Below are 23,364 nucleotides of genomic sequence, written 5' to 3' on the forward strand. Positions count from 1 at the left end.
TTGGTCGTAAAAATAACATACGTCACATATTTTCCATCTTGCTGACCCTGCTGCTTCACGTTGATTGATAAAATTGACAGTTTTGAAGGCCTCTGTTACTACCTCCTAAGGCGGTACAGAGCTGGGATCACTTGGTCCCCCATCACGCCTCTGGGATGTCAGACTGAAGGCGAAACATCACAGAGACGTAAATATTTCGGCTTGAAACAGCAGTCTGAAAGTGACTTATGTGTCAGCCCTGTGATAGTCTATCCAGGGTGTACCCCGCCTCTCATGCAGTGTCAGCTGGGATCAGAGACCCGAGTTCAGATAAAAGCTTGAGTGAAACTGAACAACTTAGTAGAATGTCTGACATGAGATCTGATTATTAATGTAGTTTTTAAGAGGTTTTGGCTGCCTTCAGCTCCTTTAAAAAAAACATTTTCAGTCAAACTGAAAGTTCTAATCAAGTACATTTGTTTACAAATGCAACATTAGAAGCTCACTGAAGTAATTACAGTCACATAGAGCTAATTTTACCTCCAATATGGCATCCAGAGGGCGTGTTATCCTAAGAAACGCCTTTTTAAATATGTGTATGTGTTTTGTGGTGACGGAGGCGTAGTATCTTTTGCTATATGTTATGTCTGAATGTGTTTATATATTATGTGTGTGCGTGTGTATGTGTGTGTAGCAGGGCGGTGCAGCCCTCAGAGGCAATAACAAAAGGACCAAATGAGAGTTTTGTCCATGTTTCAGGAGTGACTGATGACTTTGGCAGAGACGCTGCAGATAAAACACTTTGGACGGAGCGCAGGGCCAGAACTAAAGGCAAACAGCTGTGCTTCACACTCGCTCTCCTCCACTCTCTCTCAGCCTTGCTCTCCCATTCTGCATTTCTCTCTCTACCTTTCTTTCTCTCCACCTATCGACTTTATCTCACTCATGTCCTCTTTCTTCATCTCTCCTGATGACTTTCTTTGTCCTGCTGCATTCTTTCTGTCCATAAATCTTTCTATTCTTACTTGTTTCTTCCCCTTTTTTTGTTGCATTTCCATTTTGTCTTTTATTCTATTTTGAATACAGTGGAGAGTGGAGGGTAAAAGTCCATTTCTTTCTCTCAGCCTTTCTTCTTCTCTCCCCGCTGTTTAATGGGTGGGACGCCCCGATGGCCCACACTCACACACAACATAATCAAATATTATGGCTTTGCTTAATTGAAACTATGCAGCCGAGTGTGTGACTGCATGTGGAATATTTTATGTTGCTCTTCTCAGAAATTTCAAGCACAATGAAGAAACAACAGATGAATTCTTAAAGCCGGTGTTGTGGCAACGTGGCCGAGTGTTTGGAGTTTGTTTTTCCAGCAGGCTGAAAAAAATCCGAAGCAAATCCAAACAGCCTTTATAATAACCAGCTCGACCCCGAAGCAACCTCAGAGATCCAAATGAGCTTTCAAAACATGGAAGTGATGAGGGAATATTAGTTCTAACCGTCTGTGAATTAAAAACACAGAAATCTTGTGATGGAGGAAATAATGTTGTTGTAGGATGACATGCAGTTTGCATTAATATTTAAAAAAGCTCAATTAATTCAATTAAAGTTTGCACACTTCTTCTACAAACTATTACAGGGGGAATGTCCAGTATTCATACAATTATTGCTACTCAAATATATATTTTCAGCTGAATGTTAACCAAAATAAACATTACAAACTCACCAAAAAAAACTAGGAACCAATTTAACCAAGTAAAAAGTTTTCTTATTTCACAGTTATAGTAATAAAAACATCATATCATTCATTCATGTTGCATTAATTCTTCTTTTAAAGTAGTTGACAGACTAGTATAAAGGTAAAGAAAATGTGCACAATGTAATAGCTAGAGCTCGTCTTGCGATGAGATGCATGTCCACGATAAAACAAGATCATGCAAAAATTGCAAGATCACAAAATGACACGAAAATCCATCTCGTCAGGCTTCAAGTAGTTAATTTGTGTCCAAACCACCACTGGAAGGACACAGAGAGAGGACGACCTATACAGTTTTGTGACTCCTTGTTGCACAGTTGTTCCGCTTCTGCTTTTACAAAATATGCCACAGGCAGAACTGTGATTCATATTTCACTTGACACAAGCACTTCTGAGGTACTTCCTGCTACAGAAGGTGTCTTCACAACAGCATTTGTACATTATGAAACACGTAAACACACACACATGCAAATACCAGCCACACGTTGTTGCAGCTGGTGCAGAATTAAAAATTCTATTGTGATTGATTGTTAATCTTCACTTCTACATTTCCACGGCTTCCACATTTTTCTCAGAAAAAAAAAAAAACAATGCAGATTTTGCCAATAATTAATAATTATAATTAATCATTAATTCAGGTTCACACTTTAGTTAATAGTAAAGTTTCAGCATCAGTGAAAAATCAGTGACAAAGCAACAGAACCAAAAAAAAAAAACAAATTTAGCTCCAGTACAGTAGAAGACAAACAACAGCTGAAGAAGAAAGACGATAATGAAAATGATAAATGGAATTTGTATCAATACTTGGGTGAAGCAGATGTTCTTTCGCATTAATGTAGCAAGAGTTCTGGTGTCTTGGTTTTAATCTCTTTCCCTCGTCTTGTCTTGCAGGTATGTGTACCACAGCTCCAAGTGGATGGTGGCGGGAAATGCCGACTCCCCGGTGCCTCCACGGGCGTACATCCACCCGGACTCTCTGGCCTCAGGAGACACCTGGATGAGGCAGGTGGTCAGCTTCGACAAGCTCAAACTCACCAACAACGAGCTGGACGACCAGGGACACGTAAGGGATACTCTCCTCTTTATCTGCACCGCTCAATACTTTTAGTTACATGGACATTTTGTGAAGGAACATTTTTTCCTGCATCTTTTTGTTTGTGTATGACTTAAGACCATTTTGACATATTTAGAGCATGAGATAAAAGCTCTATATTAATGAGAAATATAAGACGGGAACAAAATTGATGAATTACACATCGCCTCATACATTATGTAACTCTGTGTTGCACCCAGTTGTGGAATGTAACTAATAACATTTACTAAAGTACTCAAGTAACAAATTTACTTATACTCCACTACATTTAGCTGCCAGCTTTAGTTATTTTTCAGGTCGAGATTTAACATGAAAAATGTGATTAATATAAAAATGATTGTGCATTTTTATAAATTAAACAACATAAAAGTATATTAAGTTGTTAATATGAGCCCTACCTGCAATAGTAAAATGCTGCTGACATAAATGCATCAATAATAATAATGCAATAATTTATTTGGAATATATAACAATCTGAGTGGGACCATTCTACATAAAGAGTACTTTTGCTTTTAATACTTTTAAGTACATTTTGATGCTGATACTTTTACTTAAGTAAGTTTTGAATGCAAGACTGAAGTAAACTGAATACTTCTTCCACCACTGGTTGCATCCTATCTGATTGCAAGGCTTATTTTCACATTGCACATCCAAATATTAATACACAAAGTGCAAAAGATAAATAATAAAAAAAAACTAAATCTTTCTGGGGTTTCTGTATTTAGGGTTTCTGTGTTTAGTGCCTAAGTTTCCTCTGCACGTGGTGCTTTTTCATGCACTTTTCATGCTCATATTTCCCACATGACCTGAAGGCAACACAAGACAAAGGGAATATTTAAAAGAGTCAAATATAGTTTAATATTTCACATGTTTTAATGGTGATTGTGGGGGTTTTATGCAGCTCACAAATCACTTAAATTGAACACATTTTCAGAAACTGTTGCATCACAGTGCGACAGATGAATGAGATCAGAAAGAAATGAGTGATCCTGTAGCAAAGATGATATCTATTTCAGCTGAAACACTTTAAATGTTCGAGCTGTGATTTATTAGCGTCCAATACTTCATGTCCCTCCACAGGGCTGCAGAAATAAATGTTGGATCTGTGAGGCCTTTTTTTCTTCTTCTTGGACTGAAATGTTTTTGATGCGTTTGCTTGAAAGGAAAGTTGACACGGTACTTCACGGACTTCATGCTTTCATGACTCACAGAGCCGTGAGACTGATTTTCTGCAGTTCAGGACACTTTCGGCCTCCCACACTTTCTGTTTGAAGATGGTCCACCCTGACTGAATATTATTAGGTCTGAGGATTAGTGTGGAGAGATATTAGAGGTCTGGGAGTTGAACCCGTGCCCTTGTTTTAAAAATATAATATTCATTTCCTTCATGGCTCTGCAGAGCTTTTTGTATTGAAACGGTTTCATTAAAGGCACTTAATGATTGAATTTGATTTGTAGAGCGCTCCAGCAGCCGCACCACTGAGTTAAAATCTGAGTCTGACCACAATGTGCCTGATTTACTGCCTCGCCTGCAGCCAGTAACAGAGGTGGTGAGCTAAAGTAAGTCTCTTATTGGTTCTTGGCCCCTCCGAATGTGTAATGTGGGTTTCATAGGTGAAATATTTAACTGTAATGCAACAAGTTAGACCACAATTTGTCTGATTTACTGCCTTCCTTATGTATAATCAGCAAGTGGGCAGCGAGCTGAAGTGAGTCCCTTCTTTTTGCACTTTATACTCTCCACAGTTAGAAATAGGTTTCATGGGAAAGGCGTAATATTAGCTGGAAGAAAACTGTATTTGCTTTTGATTATTATGTTTAAAACCTATACAATAAAAGCTAACTCAGCTAATGTTTTTATTTATTTATAGAATTTAGATAATTGTCATTTATGCAGCAGCTTGGCAACCTCTGCAGTAAACAAAAACGCTCATAAACTCTCAAGTTATAATTGTCAGGAGCTGGTAAATAGCTGGAAAAGAGCTGAAAAATAATGCACTTAAATTTGTGAGAAACCTGCGTAAATGTGTGCCAAGAGATGCTGCTTATTGTTGTCGGGCAGTGATCTCTAATGGCCGTATAGTTATTGTGACGGGATCGAAGGAAGGAAGTGAGTTGACTCACTGTTGGTGTCCGCTTGAAAGTAAAAGTTATTCTAAGTGAACTTGTAAATAAACAAATTTACGTGAATACATCAAAGATGCAACTGCATCCCGTATTTATATGGAAATAGTTTTATGTAACTCAAACCATATTGTTTTCCCTCACCACTACCATTTAGTTTTGTTGCCTGAACTTAAAACTGTGACCACTTGACAACGTTAAATAATACAATCATTTCAAGTTTTTCATCAGAATGTGTTTGAAGAAATACTCCAAATGTTCACCAAAGGTGCTGGATGTGTGATTAATGCATAAGTAGGCATTTGTTTGTAAATATGTTAATCGGTTTCTATGTTTTTCTGCCCCCTATTGGTCAAAAACTGATTAATGCAGCCAAAAAGACAACCACAAATCACATTTTAGATGTCTAAAGTCTCAATATGTTTTTTATCATCATATCCACCTCATAGGATTTTTTAGCTTTATTTTCATTGCACTTACTACAGCTTCACCATTTAATATTCGACCAAGCATTTATGCATTTAAAGCACATGGATAAGTTACAGAAATAAAGGGTAAGCTGGAAGTATTTATAAAAGGACGCTATTTGATTCAGCAGATCTGATCGAAGGCAGTTCCATAGTTTGTGAGCTATGACTGCAAAAGCCTCTAGACTTAAAATAAGAGCAAGGAACAGATGATTTAAAACTGGATTTAAACTTTGACGTAATGCTGTGCGGATAATGAGAACAACTGTGTGCTGCTCAAGTTTCACTTAATATTTCATCTCAATGGGCATCAAAAAACCCCACTGAACTGGTGCAGAGTACATCATTTAAAGACCGTTAACATCTGAAACTTTGAATGAAATTAAAGCTCATAACTCACCTTTTATATGATCTTTTCTGTGGAATGAGTAAAACTATAAGAGCATTGGTTTCAGTTTAATTTAGGCTGGATTAATAGCAAACCCAGGAGTTCTTCTCTGAATGTCGAAACAGTGGAAGATGGCGCGCCGCCTCCTGTCATGAAGCCATGTTCGAGGCTTTGATTGCTGCAGATAGTGTTGAAAGAGCATGAGGAGCTGCTTCAAATCAATTTCCTCCATCAGGGCGGAGATGCCAGATGATGGTGTTGTTTCCAACGCTTTGACAAAATGGCGGTGTCCAGTTTTAGCGTAGCGAGCTGCGTGGGGCTGGCAGGTTCCTCTGCAGATGATCCCATCAGCTCGCTGGTGACAAATGTAATAACACATGGATTGTTAGTGGGCGAGGAGAGGTTTGTCTTTCTTCTCCTGCTGCTCAGTTTAAAGGCTTTTTGTGTCCCTGAAGGGGCCTTCAGAGGCCAGAGGAAATTAATTTCTGAGCTTCCTGTGTGGGAACCCTCACCGCTCCTCGGTCATCCTCGTGAACTTGTGGTGTAGTGAAATGTCCGCCTCATCAGAAACAGGAACGTTGTGAATCATCAGACGTCACAGCGCACAACAGGAGCAGAAAAAAATATTTATTATGTCTCAGATGGCTCATCCAGAAAAACACATGGAGGAATTAACAGAGAAACAAACAAAGAAACAGACGGAGAAACGAAGAAACAGATCGAAAGTGTTATTGTGTCATTTTGTGTGTCTTTGTGGTCATAGGGTGTATTTTTTTGGATCGTTTTGTGTCTCTTCTGCTAGTTTTTTGTGTCTCTGTGGTCATTTTGAGTCTTTTTTGTCAGTTTTTTTGGTCACTTGTAGTCATTTTTTCTGTCTTATTAGACTGTTTTTAGGCTGTTTTTGTGTAATTATTTCACTTTTTTTATATGCATTTGACCAGCCAATATGAAGAGGACAGAAAATATGAAATAGCCATTTTGCTTTGTTGAGATATATATGTAATATGTTCTCAACAAACTAGATGTTAAGTATTTTACTCTCCAAAGGAACAAGAATATTTAATTCTGGCTTGTCGTGGAGCAGAAGTATAAAGTAAATACTCAACGGCCCTATAAACGTTTATTTTTATGTTTTCCTTCAGAATTATTACTGGGAACGGTTCAGTCTTCAATGGATATTATAAATACTTGTTACCAATGTGGTGCTGAACTTAAAGCCAAGAAAGTCAGAAAGTAGCTGAAAATGAGCTTTTTGTGTTCTGTTTCTTTCATCAACTGAAAAACAATCAAGCAGCTTGATGTCATTTGTACACAGAGGGTCTCGTTCTTTAGAAGTCTTTGTTTTGGGGACGCCTCATTGACTTTGCTGGACTCGTTAGCCTTCGTCCTCGTGGGTTCAGATCCGCTTCACGCTGTCCCTCTCGCCTGCCCTCTATTTCCTGTCTGTCCCCATCAGTCTGTGGGAAAACCTAATAAAAACACTGAAGCATGTTGAAGTGGCCAAAACATTTCTTCTTTTCGCTGCTTCTCTTTTGTTTCAGAGCTGCTTTGTTGTTGTTAATGAAGCGTTGAATGTATCGATGCTGTTGTGTGAGATCGATTAAAACTCTGCTGAGGGATTTTCTACAGGGTCTGCTTTGAACATTTGTCTGTTTTTCTTCACTTGGACCTTCACAGAGGCGAGTTTTTCACATGACAGCGGAGTCATGTGTGACACATACAGTTTGCTGTCTGCTGGTGTCCTCATTCTTCTGCAGGATGTCATTTCACAGATGAGATAATTGTTGCTTTGATCGCTGGATTTTCACGGTCATTAAAGTGTTTTTAACCGTGTTTGAAAATCCAAATGCGCTTCATAAACAGAAAGTGATTAGATTTGACTTTATGGAGACACATCTGTTAACGCGGGATGAGCTGGTGTCTCTCGGGTCTGAACGTCCAGATGATTTTCAAAAGGAGGTTAAAAGGACGTCATTACCCTCCATGACAATGAAAACATCACTTATTTAGCCTAATTGTATCTGAGCGTGAACAACTGTCAGCTGATGTCCTCTGGCTGCCCTCTGCGTGTGTGATCCGCTGTGACTTTGCTTCACCTCGGGCCGACTGGAGACTCGGAGCATGACTCCTCTGGGCTGTGAAGCAGCTGTGGGCTTCTCTGTCTGCCTTTTAAAAATATCTATCACTAAAAACATTATTGTGTTTCAACCTGTATCCACTCCATCAAAGCTTTTCTATTCATCGTTTAAAAGTTGTCTGATAAACAGGAAGTGATGTTGTCTACATTTCGTGTTGTAGCAGCAAAATATTGAAACACATTGAAAAAGAGCTGGACTTACTTTAGCACTGCAGAATAGATGATAAAAATATATATTTTTATCATCTTTTATCATATTTTACTGAAAAGTCATATATTTTTTTTGTTACAGTAGGTGTCAAATAGTACAATAGTACAAGTACAATATTTGCCTCTAAAAGTATGACAAACTTTTACTATAGTACAGTACTTGAGTAAATGTGTTGAAACATGACATACATGAATGCTGAGCGACACAGATGGAGACAAAATGTTTAAAAGCATTGACTGCAGATTATCAGCCTGCATCAGTGTGTTCAGCATTAAAAGAAGTGTTTCTGATACTCGGAGCTGTTCTGGTTTGAAGTGACCCCCTCTGTTGCAGCAGTGGGGGGAGGTGGTGGAGGTTCGGGGGTGTTTGGCTCTGGGAAGGTTTTCTCACTCTCTGATTAATCAAGAGCAGACCGAGGCCTGAGGCGAGGCGGGGGCCGACACCGTCTGACGCCTCCGCTCTGCTGTGAAATAATCCTCGGCCCTCCGGCGAGCGTCATCACAGTGTGAACTTGGTTTCCGCTTCATGTCACGTAGCTCTGATAGCTAAATGATGCTGCAGAGAGTTTGCATGTATCGTGTTTGCAGAGAAGGAAACTGAAGGCTGAGTTTTCGTAAGTTTAGAGGCACATGCACATACAGTTTTTTGATAGATCACTAAACTTACGAGGGCTTTCAATCAACAAACTCACCTCCTGACCTCCAATGCTTCACATCTACAGCTGAGTCCTCACTGAAACCTGATCCAACACCAGTTTGAGATCTTTTTGATATGGAGCTTGTCACTGTGCCATGGTAGTAATGTTAGAATCTACACTTTCTTTATTGTGTTACAAACAAAAAAAGGAGTTGTAAAATGCATATAAGATAGTGAAGACTGATTAATTTGGAAGATGGCTTTCATCATTTATGCATATTTTCCAAATGTTCTCACAAAGAAGACAAACAACAAACAACAAAGTTGTAAAGTCTCCTTGGTTCATAGATTGGAGGCCCAAGAGCAAACACTGGAGATAAAGTAAGGTCTCAGTACTGGCTTTATTTTTGGTCACAGGTAAAATTATGCAGATCTGGTCTCAGAATAACATCATTCTCGCAGGAATTCAGTTAGAGTGTGCCATGAACACTATAAAAGTTTATATTTTATTCTTCTTGGGCGAGGCCTGCCCCTGTACAAAAATGGACGTATCGACACCGATTCTATTGGCCAGTTACTAATAAAAACAGCTGTTCACTATGTTTCTCCTACACAATGTGTGAGTGTGTGTGTTGTCCTTACAGGCGCGTAGCTAGAAGTTACCAAGTCTAAGCATGACAGCTGAAAACCCAAACTGTGCCCTCTAAAATCTGTTAGAAAAAGATTAAAATATCACCAGCAAAGTGGAAAGTCACATTTACTTTACACAGCATTATAATGATCCAAATATAACAATATGTTAATTAATATATGAGCTGTGCCTTACCTTTTTTCCTTTCATATTTTCAGATCATCCTCCACTCCATGCACAAGTACCAGCCTCGTGTTCACGTCATCAGGAAGGACTTCAGCAGCGAACTTTCTCAAAACAAGCCAGTGCCGAGCGGAGAGGGAGTCAAGACCTTCAGCTTCCCCGAGACCGTCTTCACCACCGTCACTGCCTACCAGAACCAGCAGGTATGCATCCTCGCTTTAGTTCCTCACAGGTTTATTTATGAAGCATCTTTCGTGAGCAGAAGTCTCAAAGTGCTTCACAACTAAATTTAAAGAGACAAAACAACATGTATAAAATGCAGGCACCCAGTGAAAAAAAATAAAATAAAATAAAAAGCACGTCCAAACAAACCAATCACACACCCTGCAAACTTGTGAACTTGCAATCTCAAGAATTAATTTAAAATTTGGCTGATCTTGCATTTTTTCCCTAAAAATTCATGCAACATTTCCTGCAATGAAGCGGTTGTGTTATAAAAACACACTTTTGCAGCTTGATTTCTTTGATATCATATTTAACATGACATGTAACAATCACTTCTTTTAAGATTGGCAGCACACAATCACAAAATGTGACAGTTGCTCCTTTAAACATCTCAATGGTGGTTTTATGATAACTTAGACTGTCACGATAATTTCAAGGGAAAGCTAAAAATTCTAGTGCATTATTGTTTGTAGTAATAACTACGAACTGCTCATGAGAACAACCTGCTCTGTTAAAATATGATGACATTCAGAAGCATTTTTATTGGCCAAAGTCAAATCAATATAGAGCTTCTTATAAACACACTGTCTACCTAAAACCTCTCAAATGAACCAAAATGCAGTTTTAATTCCTCAAACTAATTGTCAATTCTAGTGTTGTAGCAGGAACCTCCTTCTAGCAAAGGTCTGCAGCTTTAAAAAAAATAAAATTAAAAAAAATAGCACAAAAATGTTGGCAAATTTAAAGATCTCCTCCAGTGGTATTGAGACCTATAAATATATAGCCTGCATGGAACAATTATGTGTGTCTGATAATGTTTTTTTTTTTCAGCATAAGAAATAATAATTTCCACATTCAAATCTATGAATATGCAAATTTGAAATCTAACATATGAAATATAAACATATTCAAATCTATGAATATGCAAATTTGTCCTGCAACTCTTCGAGTTGCAGGACAAATTATATATCAAAATGTGCGGTTTGATCGGGATCGGTGTGCTATTACTTTTCTCTACGGAATATGAATTTTTCGCGACGTAAGTCGCAAAAAACTGCCCAAAATTTTGCATTGAAATGAATGGGACGGCCGAAAGAAAATGAGCAAAAAAGAACATTAATTGAAGATTTTCAGACGTCTACTTTCAGATGTCTACTTCTCCGGCATAATTTCACCTAGAGACTCCATTTAAACTTTAAACAGTAGACACACGTCTTGTGTATTGGTGTATTACTTTGCGTTTCAATAGGTCGTATAGTTTTTTATCAATCTCTGTTCAATGACCATGATCATTTTTGGAGAAATTCTGAGATTATAATGGGTGTGTATTGCACGGAATGTTCGTGTCAGAGTGTGTGATGTCATCGCTCAGAGTGTAGAGGGAGAGGTAAAACTGTCAAAAAATAAATTTGAAAACTGCGCTCCAGGCCGCAAATTCCACTCTACAGAAATAATTTATACATAGAAATGTAGGAAAATTTGTCTTCTCACTCACAATCCTCTGGTAAAGCTGTCAGAGTTATAATTTGGGCGTACGACGCAAAGATGCGCCACCAAAACCACCAACAGCCTCATTGGGTCCCATATTAAAAACGCAGGAAGATTTCGGAAAAAGTGACATTTAACTGTTATTTTTAGATCGCTCTAACAAAGCTATTTTTTCATTTTTTCTTAAAAAAAAAACATATGTAGAGGTTCAGGAAGAACTCAGGACGCTCAAAGTGAAGTCGGATCAATGATAGGTATTATGGTTTTGCCAAAAATGCTTTCTGTTCGAGGCCAGAAATTTCACTCTGCCCACCTCTGGCTGCTTTCACTCTGCCAGAAGATTCCACAGCTGTTAATTCCGTTGATTGCTCTGCTCTGATTGGTCGACCCCACGCTTTTATGTTTTGATGTGATTACAGTTACAGATACACGCACACACACACGCACACACACATGCACACACGCACACACACACTGGTCATTTAATGTAATAACAGTTAAAGATACACGCACGCACACACACACACAGGTCATTTAATGTAATATCAGTTAAATATACACACACACACACACACACACACTGGTCATTTAATGTAATAACAGTTAAAGATACACGCACGCACACACACACAGGTCATTTAATGTAATATCAGTTAAAGATACATGCACGCACACACACACACTGGTCATTTAATGTAATAACAGTTAAAGATACACGCACGCACACACACAATGGTCATTTAATGTAATAACAGTTAAAGATACACGCATGCACACACACACACACACACACACACACACACACACACACACACACACACACATATGCGCGCGTAAGCGCGCACACTCCTCCAGATACAAATGTTTCACACACACACATTTTGAGGTTAAAGGGCATAGGTTGCTGTATAAATAAATACTTGAAGAGGAATAGTATCATAACATTACTAGTATTAATTGTTTGAAATCTCTGAAGAATCTCATCATAGTGTACACACACCGGCAGTAGCCCCCGTGGCCCTTTCAAAATTTCCCCCAGAGGAAATTTTCTAGTTATTATTATTATTTTAAATTTTAAATTAATTTTAATCTCCTCTCCTTGTCCTTCTTTTCTGCAGATCACCAGACTAAAGATCGACCGCAACCCGTTTGCTAAAGGATTCAGGGACTCTGGAAGAAACAGGTTCGTTATCATCTGTTTACCAACTGAGCAGCCGGTTACAGTCTGTTAGTGTTTTTAATCTGCCACACAAACAGTCTTTTTTTTTCTTTGTATCCGTGTGATCTTTAATGTGGACATGACTGTCTGGAGATAGCACTTACCACCATATGCTGCTGCAAATAAAAATAGCTGCTTTGTCTGTTGCCAAGAATCAAATCTGCAGATCTGCAGCACAGACTGAGTCACTGTCCACCTCTTGTCTTCATCTCTATCTCTGTCATTGTCTCATTCAGCTCATGCATAACACTGTTCATGCTTTCAAATGCAGAAAATGGAGGTTGGAATTATTTAGTCGTAATAATCCGATTGGTGTCCGATTATTCCTGTTAATTGATGTTTCAACACAGATGTATTGCACATTATCAGGCCACAATATTCTCCAACAATATAACCATTCAGTGTAGTATAATGGGATGATCGCAGCCAGCAGGAGGTTTGCAGGATGTTTTCTCAAACTTGTATTTATATTTTTGAAATGTGATGCAGCAACCAGGGTTGTAATGATTTTGATTCTAAATTTAAAATCAATCAGTTAGGTGCTTGTCAATTCTTGCAATTCCTATGACAAATATGACAGAGCGTAATCATAAATAAATACATCTGACTGAGAAAAAAACCCAGACACAAGTAACTTTCGTCCTCCAGGATCCAGTGGTTTTTGAGTAAACTTAATATTTTTTAATCTTGACTGGTAAAATATGTCATTTAATGTTGTTAATGTTATTTAAATTTGATCATATAGTGTGATACATTAAAAATGTGGTATTTATCATATTTAATACCATGTAGAATCTTTTTTAAAGAATAATTTTAAAAAAAATGTAAATGACATAAAAACCAATGACATAAAACCAATGATATGTTGATCTTCACAAATTAAAGACAATGGCAGAGCCTTCAGTGCTAAAACTGAATAGAATCATGACACCAGTAGCAGCTACATATCATTGCTTCACCCCAAGAAGCCAACTTCTTCACTTGAAGAGAACGTTGAGTTGTTGAGTGTTGAGTTTGAGCTTATCCTTTCATGATTGAAGAATATATTTTTATATTTATATTTTTTTATTTTATGTGTTAATAACAGTACAGTAAACTGCTTATGGATCCATTATCTCTCCATTCAAGGTTAAATTTAGCTTTTTAAACATTCGGTTACATACAGAAAGATTTCAGCACATATTTAGGACCTGCTATACTTAGATATGGCCATAAAAAGGTTTCAAACAATGGTTGCATATTAAAATACATGCACTTTTCAACAAATTTTAGCCACTTTGACCCAGTCAACTCTGCATGCTTCAACCTGCAAATCAGTGCAAACACAGTTATTAACGCTCTGTCTGCACAGGAAGTCCTGCAGCATCAATCATGTACAGACTCAAACAGGATATTTTATGCCATATTTTATATCTCAGCCCTCCTCTTCCTGCACACACACATGCACAATGTGCATCGGACCCTTTAGTCTCTCTGTCAGCTGTTAAAGTTGCATCAGCTGTATTGTCACTGTTAGTGTGCTGATGTCACCTGGAGAGAGAGCTCCTGTTGGCTGTTTGAGCTTTGGCTTCATAAACCATGTCTCCTAACATCACGCACCTTATGAAGAAGGTTAAACTATTATTAAATATGTTTGATTTTTGTCAGTAAAGACAAATCTTCCTGAGCTTCCTTACTCTCTTCCTCTCCATCTCCCCTCTCTTAATCCATCTCTTTCTCTCTGTCTCTGACTGATCATTCATGGAGGAGAGGAGAAGGGAGAGAACCCAACCACCAGACCCCTCCGCACATGAAAGCAGCCCCCTCCATCTGGTCTGCATTATTGGCACACAGATATTTGAGACATCTTTTTTCGTTTTTCAAACAATAGACTGTTTGATTTATGAACTGGCATTAGAATTTCATTGCAGAAAAGCTACAGATAAAAAGATAACGGGGAATGAGATATTTGTCTGGAGAGAGAGAAAATGAATTTATCCTCACGTACAGCTCGTGATTCCTTCTCTTCGAATTCCTGCTGGGATTTGTTTTCTTCAGATACAAGTTGAAGTCTCAGAGACTTAAGAGTCAAAACACAGCCTCTGTCACCTTAAAAGTCTTTTCAGTCATTCTGAATGTCACTCTTTGTGTCTGTAGATGATTTTAATCTTTGATTCTTTATGAATTTGGTCATGAGCCGCAGCTGAAGTTTTATTGGTCTCATACTGTAAGTTTGTCAGTCACTCTGCTGAACAGTTACAATCCACTGCACTATTATATTATATTTCACACCACAGCTGGAAATTTAGATTTTTTTGTCTCAGATTTTGGCGTAAAATCTTGGCACAAACTCTTCCTTGAATTATTGGAAAGAGCCCTATATTAGGGCATTAATAATAATAATAATAAAAACGATTTATCCATACAATACATTTCATACAAAAAATATACAGAAAACCTGATATGAAAAACATTATAAAGAAAGCACAAAAATAAGAAAAAGAGACTTTTAAATTAACAATTAAAAAACTGAATATAAAACTCCAATAGCAGCACTTAATTGATTTATTTGGGAGGAGTCTCGGTGGGGTGGTGGTTGGATGTTGGCTGCAGCTTCAGATACAGCTTGTTGAGTAAATAAATGAGCCAAAAACTGTGTAGGAGAAAGAACGCTCACTGATTTGTAGTTATGAGCTCAGGACACTCTGTCTGTCATTGGGGGTATTAAATACAGTTTGTATTCATTTTCCTTTTCAATAGGTAAAAAGTCAGATGAAACATTTTTTCCACCGTGTCTGACAGAATCACATTCACTCTGTATCTGCATATTCATTGAAATTTTTAAAGCCAAGGCTCTTTGGCTGCACTATTTCATCAGATCGGATCATTTTACACACATTTCCCTGCAACCTGCCAACATTTCTGTCATGCTTAGAACATTCTTTGTGTCTTGAATCAGATTTAAAATTGCAGCTTGGCAGATTTGGACAACGGCTGCTATCACATACATATCACATAATAAAAAGTGATCACTGAATTCCAGAGTGAAATTCCAATAGAATACAAATGCCATGTCGACATGATAACAAATAAATCTGGTAATTTAGTAATAATGTTGATGCCACAGTAGGCTGTTGTCTGACTTGATGCCTCAAGAAAAATCCTTTTCAAGTCAAGTAGTGGTCAACCAATATGGATTTGTCAGTGGCCAACGTTGATGCCGATGTTTAGAAAGCAGAGGGTGATAAATAAAGCAGACATCATGTTTCTGTTGTTTAGCATCTGATAAAATACAACAATTTAATATTAATTATTAGGAAGGAGACACAAAAGTGCTTGAGTAGATTTGCACTCTGTCTGCAGGGCTGACAGAGTGCAAAAAAAATAGTCCACAGGTAATCGAAACCTGAAAAAAAGAAAGAAAAAGAAAATATGAATATAGAATTAGGATTCAGATTCAGATTTAAACTAGCAGTTTTTAGAGCACTTAACAACAGTATAGCAACTTTTGCTTCTGAGGGAGGACAGATATTTATAAACTTACCTAAATAAAATAAAAAAAAATAAACAATCTTTGGGTTTGCTCACTTAACTTACTATAATAACTTAATAATTAATAATATAATAACGTAATAATTAATAACAATCAGACATCAGCTGATGTCAATTATTTGAAAATTACATTAATTGGCAAATTAATCAGCTGGTCTCCTGTTATTTTCAAGTTGTGAAATGTAATCTACATTAACACCATATTCATGCAATATCTATATATTTTATCTATAGTGTTTGCAGTAAAGTCTTTAACCAATGCAAACAAAATAATAATAATAATGATAATAATTGCATTTCGAAAAGAGAAATCACAATCAGTTCTCTTTTAACAATGCAAATGCTGCTTCACAACAATTTTTCATGGTTAAGAAATTTCAAGCTTTATGATCCTTTAATAAAATAGTATGCTTTCTTATGAATCGCCCTTTTTACAGTCAGTTCAGCTAAAATGCAGTTAGGAGTGTTAAAAAAACAAAAAGCTGCAAACATTAAGACAGGTGTGACCTCATGTGTTTATGTTGCTCAGACACACCTGTCTGTTAAACGTTACTCAGTTTATATTAGTATCGGATATGAGTGATATTAACATCATCAAATAAAGGCTAACATTTACTTCTGTATTTTAGTGACTGCAGTATGAATACAGCCTGTTTTCTGTGAAACATTACCAACTGATTCCACATTGAGGGGAAATTTAAAGTTAATCTAAAGGCAAACCTGCACTGCTAATTCTCAAGTTAAGCACCAGCTTGTTTTCTTTTTTTCTGACTCTCTTAACAGCATCTTAATATAGAAGTTAGTGTCGTCAGGTGTGTCTGCTGACCGGCTTTATGGCCTGCAGTGGAGGGATACAGCTCATTTGTTGGGTTTTGGTCTCGCAGCAGTGTGCCTGCATGAATGAGTGCAGTGATGGCGAGGGCCGGGACGATTAGCATGGTGCACTAACGAGCTGCCGCGGCCAGGGAGTTAGTGGCCCTAAAATAACACGGCGAGCAGTGACAGGGCCGGGGGTTGAGCGGCGTGCAGGAAAGTAAATCAAGCAGGAAGGAGAACCGTGTACAGATTCAAGATGAAACGTCACACAGATTTATGTGCACTGTTAAAACCTGCTCCTTTTTAATGGCTCCAGTTTCCTCCGAGCATGACTCCAGTTTCTCTCTCTCCTCCAGTCTGGCTCATTTACTACCAACCTCTCTCTCTCTTTCTCATTCACACACACAAGTTATTAACCAATATCACTTCCCCTCTCTGTTCAACTGATCCCTTCAATATATCTGCTCTTACTCACTTATATTCTCTCTGTTGCAATCTCATATCCACACACCCACACATGCAATAGTCATAGTAGGACTATTAATATAAAATATAGCTTTTATTTACATGGCAGTTGTTCAAAAACAATGTTACAAAGAATATCAGGGTACAACACTTGAAAAACTGACACATATCTTGACATGATGCTGGAAAATGTGACATTTTTGAAGACTTTAAAGGGGAACATTTGGACACAAATCTACAGGACTGCATGCAAGATGGGACAAATGTGAATGTATTTCCCAGACTTATTTAAAGTTACAGTTTTCATCAAGAAACATTTAAGTGGTCTCAAAGTCATTATTCCACTCCATACTTGAAGTTCTGCGTGCAAAAATAAAATTCAGGGAAACTTCTGTTGTTGTTTTTTTCTGTTGCAAAAGTGGAACATTTTCGTTAAACTTAACACATCTTTACATTTAAGTGAAGCAAACTATTTTGTTCTTGAATGTAGCTGTTTATAATTGTGTTCTGTGGCTGACTTTTTGTTTGTTTGTTTGTTTGTTTTCTTGTTAACTTCATTATGTGTCTTTTATGATTTGTTATAATTGTACCCTCTACATCATTGAACATGTGGGCTTGATTGATTTCTCAAGAATAAATAAAAGAAAACAGTGGAATTTTTTTTTTTTTTTTAAATAGGAAGGTTAATGATAAAATAAGGTTGTGCAAGATAAAAATGAGAAAGAAGAGTTGTTGGAACAACTCAACTAACAGAAGAGCTCCAGCAGCTATGAGGCTTGTGAGGAATTAGCAGTTCATAGATGTAAGTTGGAGTCTGACCATGTGAGGCCTGAATAACAAGCAATAAAATATCAATCTTGGCACCTTCATCTCACTTTCCACCAAACTCTCACACTCTTTCTGTCAGTTTTCATGTCATCTGGTCAGCACACATGCACAGGACATAATTGTCCCATTTTTTCCTTTCTTTTGCAGTTTTTTATATATTATTAAATCTCTCTGTGTGCGTATGTGTTCTCGTCAGGACTGGCCTGGAGGCGATCATGGAGACTTATGCTTTCTGGAGACCTCCTGTGAGGACGCTCACGTTTGAAGATTTCACCAACATGCAGAAACAGCAAGGTTCGTAAAAAAAACATATTATTTTCTGGAAAATTCCCCCAAAGATTGTCAGTTGCCTCTTAAAGTATTTGGCTGTATAGATATACAGATTAAGTGCATAATAGTAGATGAAAAGACAAGAAAAAATTCAGGTCAGATCCCTTCCCTACAAAGTAGAAACTGGTCTCTGTGTATCCACTTGGGTTCGGTGGATCATCTTGGTATTAGTTACTCACTAACTCTGGTGCAATTACTTTTAATGTTTTCTCTGTCCCTGCAAAAATAAACAATAAAATATATACATAAGGTAGGCCCAAATGGTCAGCTCTGGAAATAATCCTTTATTTTGAAGGACTGGCATCCAAAGCTGATGTTTTAAAAATTAAAGCAAAAACAAACAAGGAGCATTGCTATCAGCATTTGTTAAGACTGATAAAAAGCTTTTCATTCACACCTAATAGAAGACAACTTTTCTGGTATTTTCTCATGAAACAGACATGTTTAACTCTTGAGTTGAAGCACCTGAAGCATTAAATATAATCCAAAATCCATGATCAGAATAGTCACTGATTCGGATCTGTGTCAGTGTATGTTGATAATAGTAAAATGAAACTAATCCTGGTTTTGATTGTAATCTGAAATCTTGGCAACCACTTTGAGAACCACTGTGGTATATCCCAAAAACTCACTGTTGACACTGTTGGTAGAATTTATACTGAATGTGTCCACATGTTGGCACAAAACAATTGATTACGCTTGTGGTTTATTATCAGTAAAACAATTGATGCAAATAAACAAGAATATGGTATAATTTGTTGTTAATTAAGGAACTTGTAGTGTTTTTGAGGTTATAAAAAGGCAAAATAATCAATAACTGCACATTTAAATAGTGCACACTGGTAATTAGCATGACCTTGATGCGCGAGCTGTCCCGACCTGAACTCTCCCTCTGCATATTTTCCCTGCGTATATCACCGTACACTACATCAGCTATGGTTGTCCTTCATTTGAGCTTGGCCATACGCTGCTCCCCTGGCAGGTCGGCAGGCGTCTGCTGAACTTTTCACATCACGCGCAGCCCTCGAAAATAAAATCGTTAAACTAACCCTGTGGCTTTTGGACGGCTCGGCAACACGAGTCAGCGTCAGCTGGGGCCACCTCCCTTTGTCCCGGCTCCAGGGACGCCACACGGACAAGAAGTTTCCTCAGCGAGCCTATCTCGGTCACCTCTGCAGGTCAGCATGATGTGACGCTCCGTATTTTGTCTGAGCAGGCCGACATGTGTTATCATTAAACTCCTCAAAAGTGATTAAGGATTTAATCAAAGTCCTTGCACTGCCAGTGAACCCTGTGTCACCCTGAAAGGACACTAGTGTATGTGTGCAGGGACTGTGTGTGTGTGTGTGTGTGTGTGTGTGTGTTTGCCCTTATGGCACCAGACACCCTTTTCCCTTCAAGTAATCAACCATTCCCTCTCTGCACTGAAGCACCTCGAGCCCTTTTAACCAGAGGAAAACATGACATCACCAAACTATCGTCCCCCTCTCTCTTTTCCCTTACCTTTCTTCATCTCTCTCCCCCCTTTTTCTTTATTTTTTCCCTCCCCCCCTCATCTTCTGCACTGCAGCGATATTATCGAAGGCATATGGTGCAAAATCAGAACCCCAGCCAAGCGAGTCCTGGATTATTTAGTTATGCCTCCTCCTCATTCCGGGTTCAACTGAATTTCTCCAACAGCAAGATGAACCCCGGCCAAAGTCTCATTAATAGAGAAATATGCGATTGATATCCCACAGCTATCATTTCACTGTGAAGGAGCTTGACTTTGGTGGATACAGTTTGTGCCAGCCCCCCTTCAGCTGAATCAGTGCAGTTCATGTCTGAACTCTAAAAGAGTCTGTGGCTTTTTATAGAGGAAAAGACGGAGGGGTTGTGGGGCGGCTCTGTTGACCAGACATGGTCAAAACTAAAGCCATATTTATCTCACATACCAACAATATATTTTATGATTTGGTTCATGATCTCGTATGCAGCGGTTTCAAAGAGTAAGACTCTGCAATTTGTCTAAGAGTAAGAGTTTAACATGTGGATGAACAAGATTGTATATTAATATTAGCAGCAGGTGAATTCCTATTATATCTTACTTTATTGGGGAATTAAAATGGGAAATTCTTCAATTGGTGGTGCGAAATTCTATCTCTTTCTGCTTTTTATATATATAAAAAAAGACATAAAAATGCTCAAATTTAGGAGAAACATCTTGATGATGAAGAATTTTCTTGGTAGATTTTGTCAAAAAACAGGCATACATTGAGAAAACTGTCTCAAAGGAATATTTATACATTAGAATCTGTCGTAGAAGACCTTTTTTCTGCACCACTACAGTGTACAGAGACTGGTGGTTGATACCAAACTCTGTTTCTTGCTTCTCTCCACAGGGAGGTCAAAGGGTGGCAGGCAAGGATTCATGTCACTTTCACATCATATCACATTTTCTTGGGAAAAAACGAGCCCAAACTAATTTTCTCAGCTATTTTTGTAGGAGGGAAAGAAAAAGGGGGGGAAAAAAGAGATGAGAGATGAATTAAATCAACAACAGCCAAAAAAAAACATGCTCCAGTTTGTTTAAAGTTGATTTGAAAATAACTTTTACAACAGGTTAAAATGTGTATTTATTGATTAGGATTAATCATGACCTGAACCATTGCTTTAACATGGAAAAATCTTGCAAACATGTAACATAATTAAACAATAAAAAACGAAGCTTGTGTCTTTACCTGAATGTATCTAGTTTTGATGTTAATCTGCATTTGTTGAAGACGTCATGCATTTTTCCTTAACAAGATATTTTATGTGATCACAGTCAGTCTTCTAATATACATGCACACAGCATGCAGTGATTTTTATTTTATTTACTCCGTTCCAATCGTAGCCTGCATCAAAATAGTGGATTTTGTCACAGTGATGTCACCCAGAGGTTTATTGACTTCAGTTTTAAAGCCTCACGTTCAGTATTTAGGCTGTCGCCATCTTGGTAATTTATACGAAAAGATTAGTCATCTTCATCTACATAACAATCTAAAGCAAAACGTTGGCTTATTTTTTAAGTAAATCAAGCAGGATGTATGTATGTATATTTGACTCTTTTATTATTAGTACTTTTATGAATTTAACAAAATTTTGAAGCTTGTTTGTGCCACTTTGGGTGGTTCTCTTCTCTTGATCCTTGAGTCTTTGAGTATTATATGTATTTTCACACTGACTCAAACTTAACTGGATCTGGTGTTGGAACAGTTTTTATTTTTATATTAAAGTGATAAAATAAGCTGACAAATGGCAGTTACTTCATTATCACTGTATGTGTTTTCCAGGTGGAAGCACTGGCACTTCTCCCACCACCTCCAGCACAGGAACGCCCTCCCCCTCTGGAGCGGCTCACCTCCTGTCTCCGTCCTGCTCCCCGCCTACCTTCCACCTCGCCCCCAACACCTTCAATGTTGGCTGCAGGGAAAGCCAGCTCTGTAACCTGGGCCTGACAGAGTACCCGGCCTGCGCTCGCAGCAACATGGCGGCCCTGCAGGGTTACGGCGGCCTGGCTGACAGCTCCTACGGACGGCTCCAGGCTGCAGGAGGCACTGTGGCCTCCGCTCAGACCTCTGAGTCCTTCCTGCCGCAGAGGACTTCCTCCTTGATTGCTGCTGGCATGCAGGGCAGCGCTCATGCCTCGCTGACCGGCGGTGGTGGCGGAGGCGGCACTGGAGGCAAGATGGATGCCTACAGCGGTCAGCTCGGGTCCTTCCCCGCCTCGCAGCTTCAGTACGTGATGCAGGCTGGAGGAGGCTCCAGCTCCGCCTCCTCCTCCTCATCCGGATCCTCCCCGTCCTCCGCCCACATGTTCAGCGGGAGCCACCACCACGTGCAGCAGGGCTCCTACAACGCTTTCTCCCTGCACAACCCTTACAACCTGTACGGATACAACTTCCCCACCTCTCCCCGCTTGGCCGCCAGCCCAGAGAAGCCCCAGGGAGGTTTGCTCTGCTCCTCATCTCCCGCCGGGGCCTTCGCCGAGCGCCAGTACCTGTCCAACGGAAGCATGGACACTATGCACATGATCGGCAACACCAGTGGCAGCCAGCAGGGCAGCAGCTCCTGTGATGGACGTCAGTACGGCTCCTCCTCTCAGATGTCCATGCACATGGTGTAGAAACTAGGATTGAACCTCACAGTCCTCCACGTTTCTAAAGTCTTTCAGCCGAGAGACAAATCTCTAATCTATGAACCTGGTTTGGTGTTGATGGTGAACTGGCGTTCATGTACTGAGGTTTCAGAAAACGACATTTGTTTTTAAAGACACTCCACAACATACAAAGCATTATAGAGGGAGGCAAAACTATTATTTAATTATCTTTGTATTAATGAAGCAGAAAAATCAGGACTGAAACCGGACGCTCTTACTGTTTCTGACAAGAAACAAACAGACAAACTCAACAGATTGTAACAAGAAGGAGATGTTCAGAAGGGATTATCAGTTGTGAAGCTGTTATGGTGCAATAGTAGCAACACTCTTTTTTTTTTTCAAGTGACTCATTCTTGATTATTGCGGGACTCAAAGGCCATGCAGTCATGATGTCATGCAACCAAAGAATCTCCACTGTGATCCAGAAGTTTAGACTTCATACAGCACTTGTGCCGAAGCATTTCAGAGACGTCAAAGGGGGTCAGCAGCTCGCCGTCATGGTCTTCAGCTCTGGCTGGAATAAAAGGAACGACTGGACAAGATCACTGACTGACTCGCTGCTCCACGTGCATGCAGGAGATGAAGAAACTGCAGGTCGGGTCGACCGAGGGAAACTCCCAGCAGGCGTCTACGTGAGAATTCAGGACTCAACTTCATCAACCCGTTATCCTCATAGACTGGAA

At 38.9% G+C, this 23,364-nt stretch overlaps 1 protein-coding gene across 1 annotated transcript in view; it reads left to right on the top strand.

Annotated features, from left to right (window-relative positions):
- Positions 1-22,648, top strand: part of tbx15 (T-box transcription factor 15) — a 41,706-nt gene extending 19,058 nt beyond the window's left edge. Inside the window, exons 4-8 of the mRNA XM_059343158.1 lie at positions 2,621-2,792; positions 9,635-9,802; positions 12,431-12,495; positions 18,368-18,465; positions 21,816-22,648. Of these exons, the coding sequence (XP_059199141.1) occupies positions 2,621-2,792; positions 9,635-9,802; positions 12,431-12,495; positions 18,368-18,465; positions 21,816-22,648 (1,336 nt within the window). The remainder of the gene's footprint in view (positions 1-2,620; positions 2,793-9,634; positions 9,803-12,430; positions 12,496-18,367; positions 18,466-21,815) is intronic.
- The last annotated feature ends 716 nt before the right edge of the window (positions 22,649-23,364 follow it).

Source organism: Centropristis striata, chromosome 10 (genome assembly GCF_030273125.1).
Source record: "Centropristis striata isolate RG_2023a ecotype Rhode Island chromosome 10, C.striata_1.0, whole genome shotgun sequence".
Classification (NCBI taxonomy): Eukaryota; Metazoa; Chordata; class Actinopteri; order Perciformes; family Serranidae; genus Centropristis; species Centropristis striata.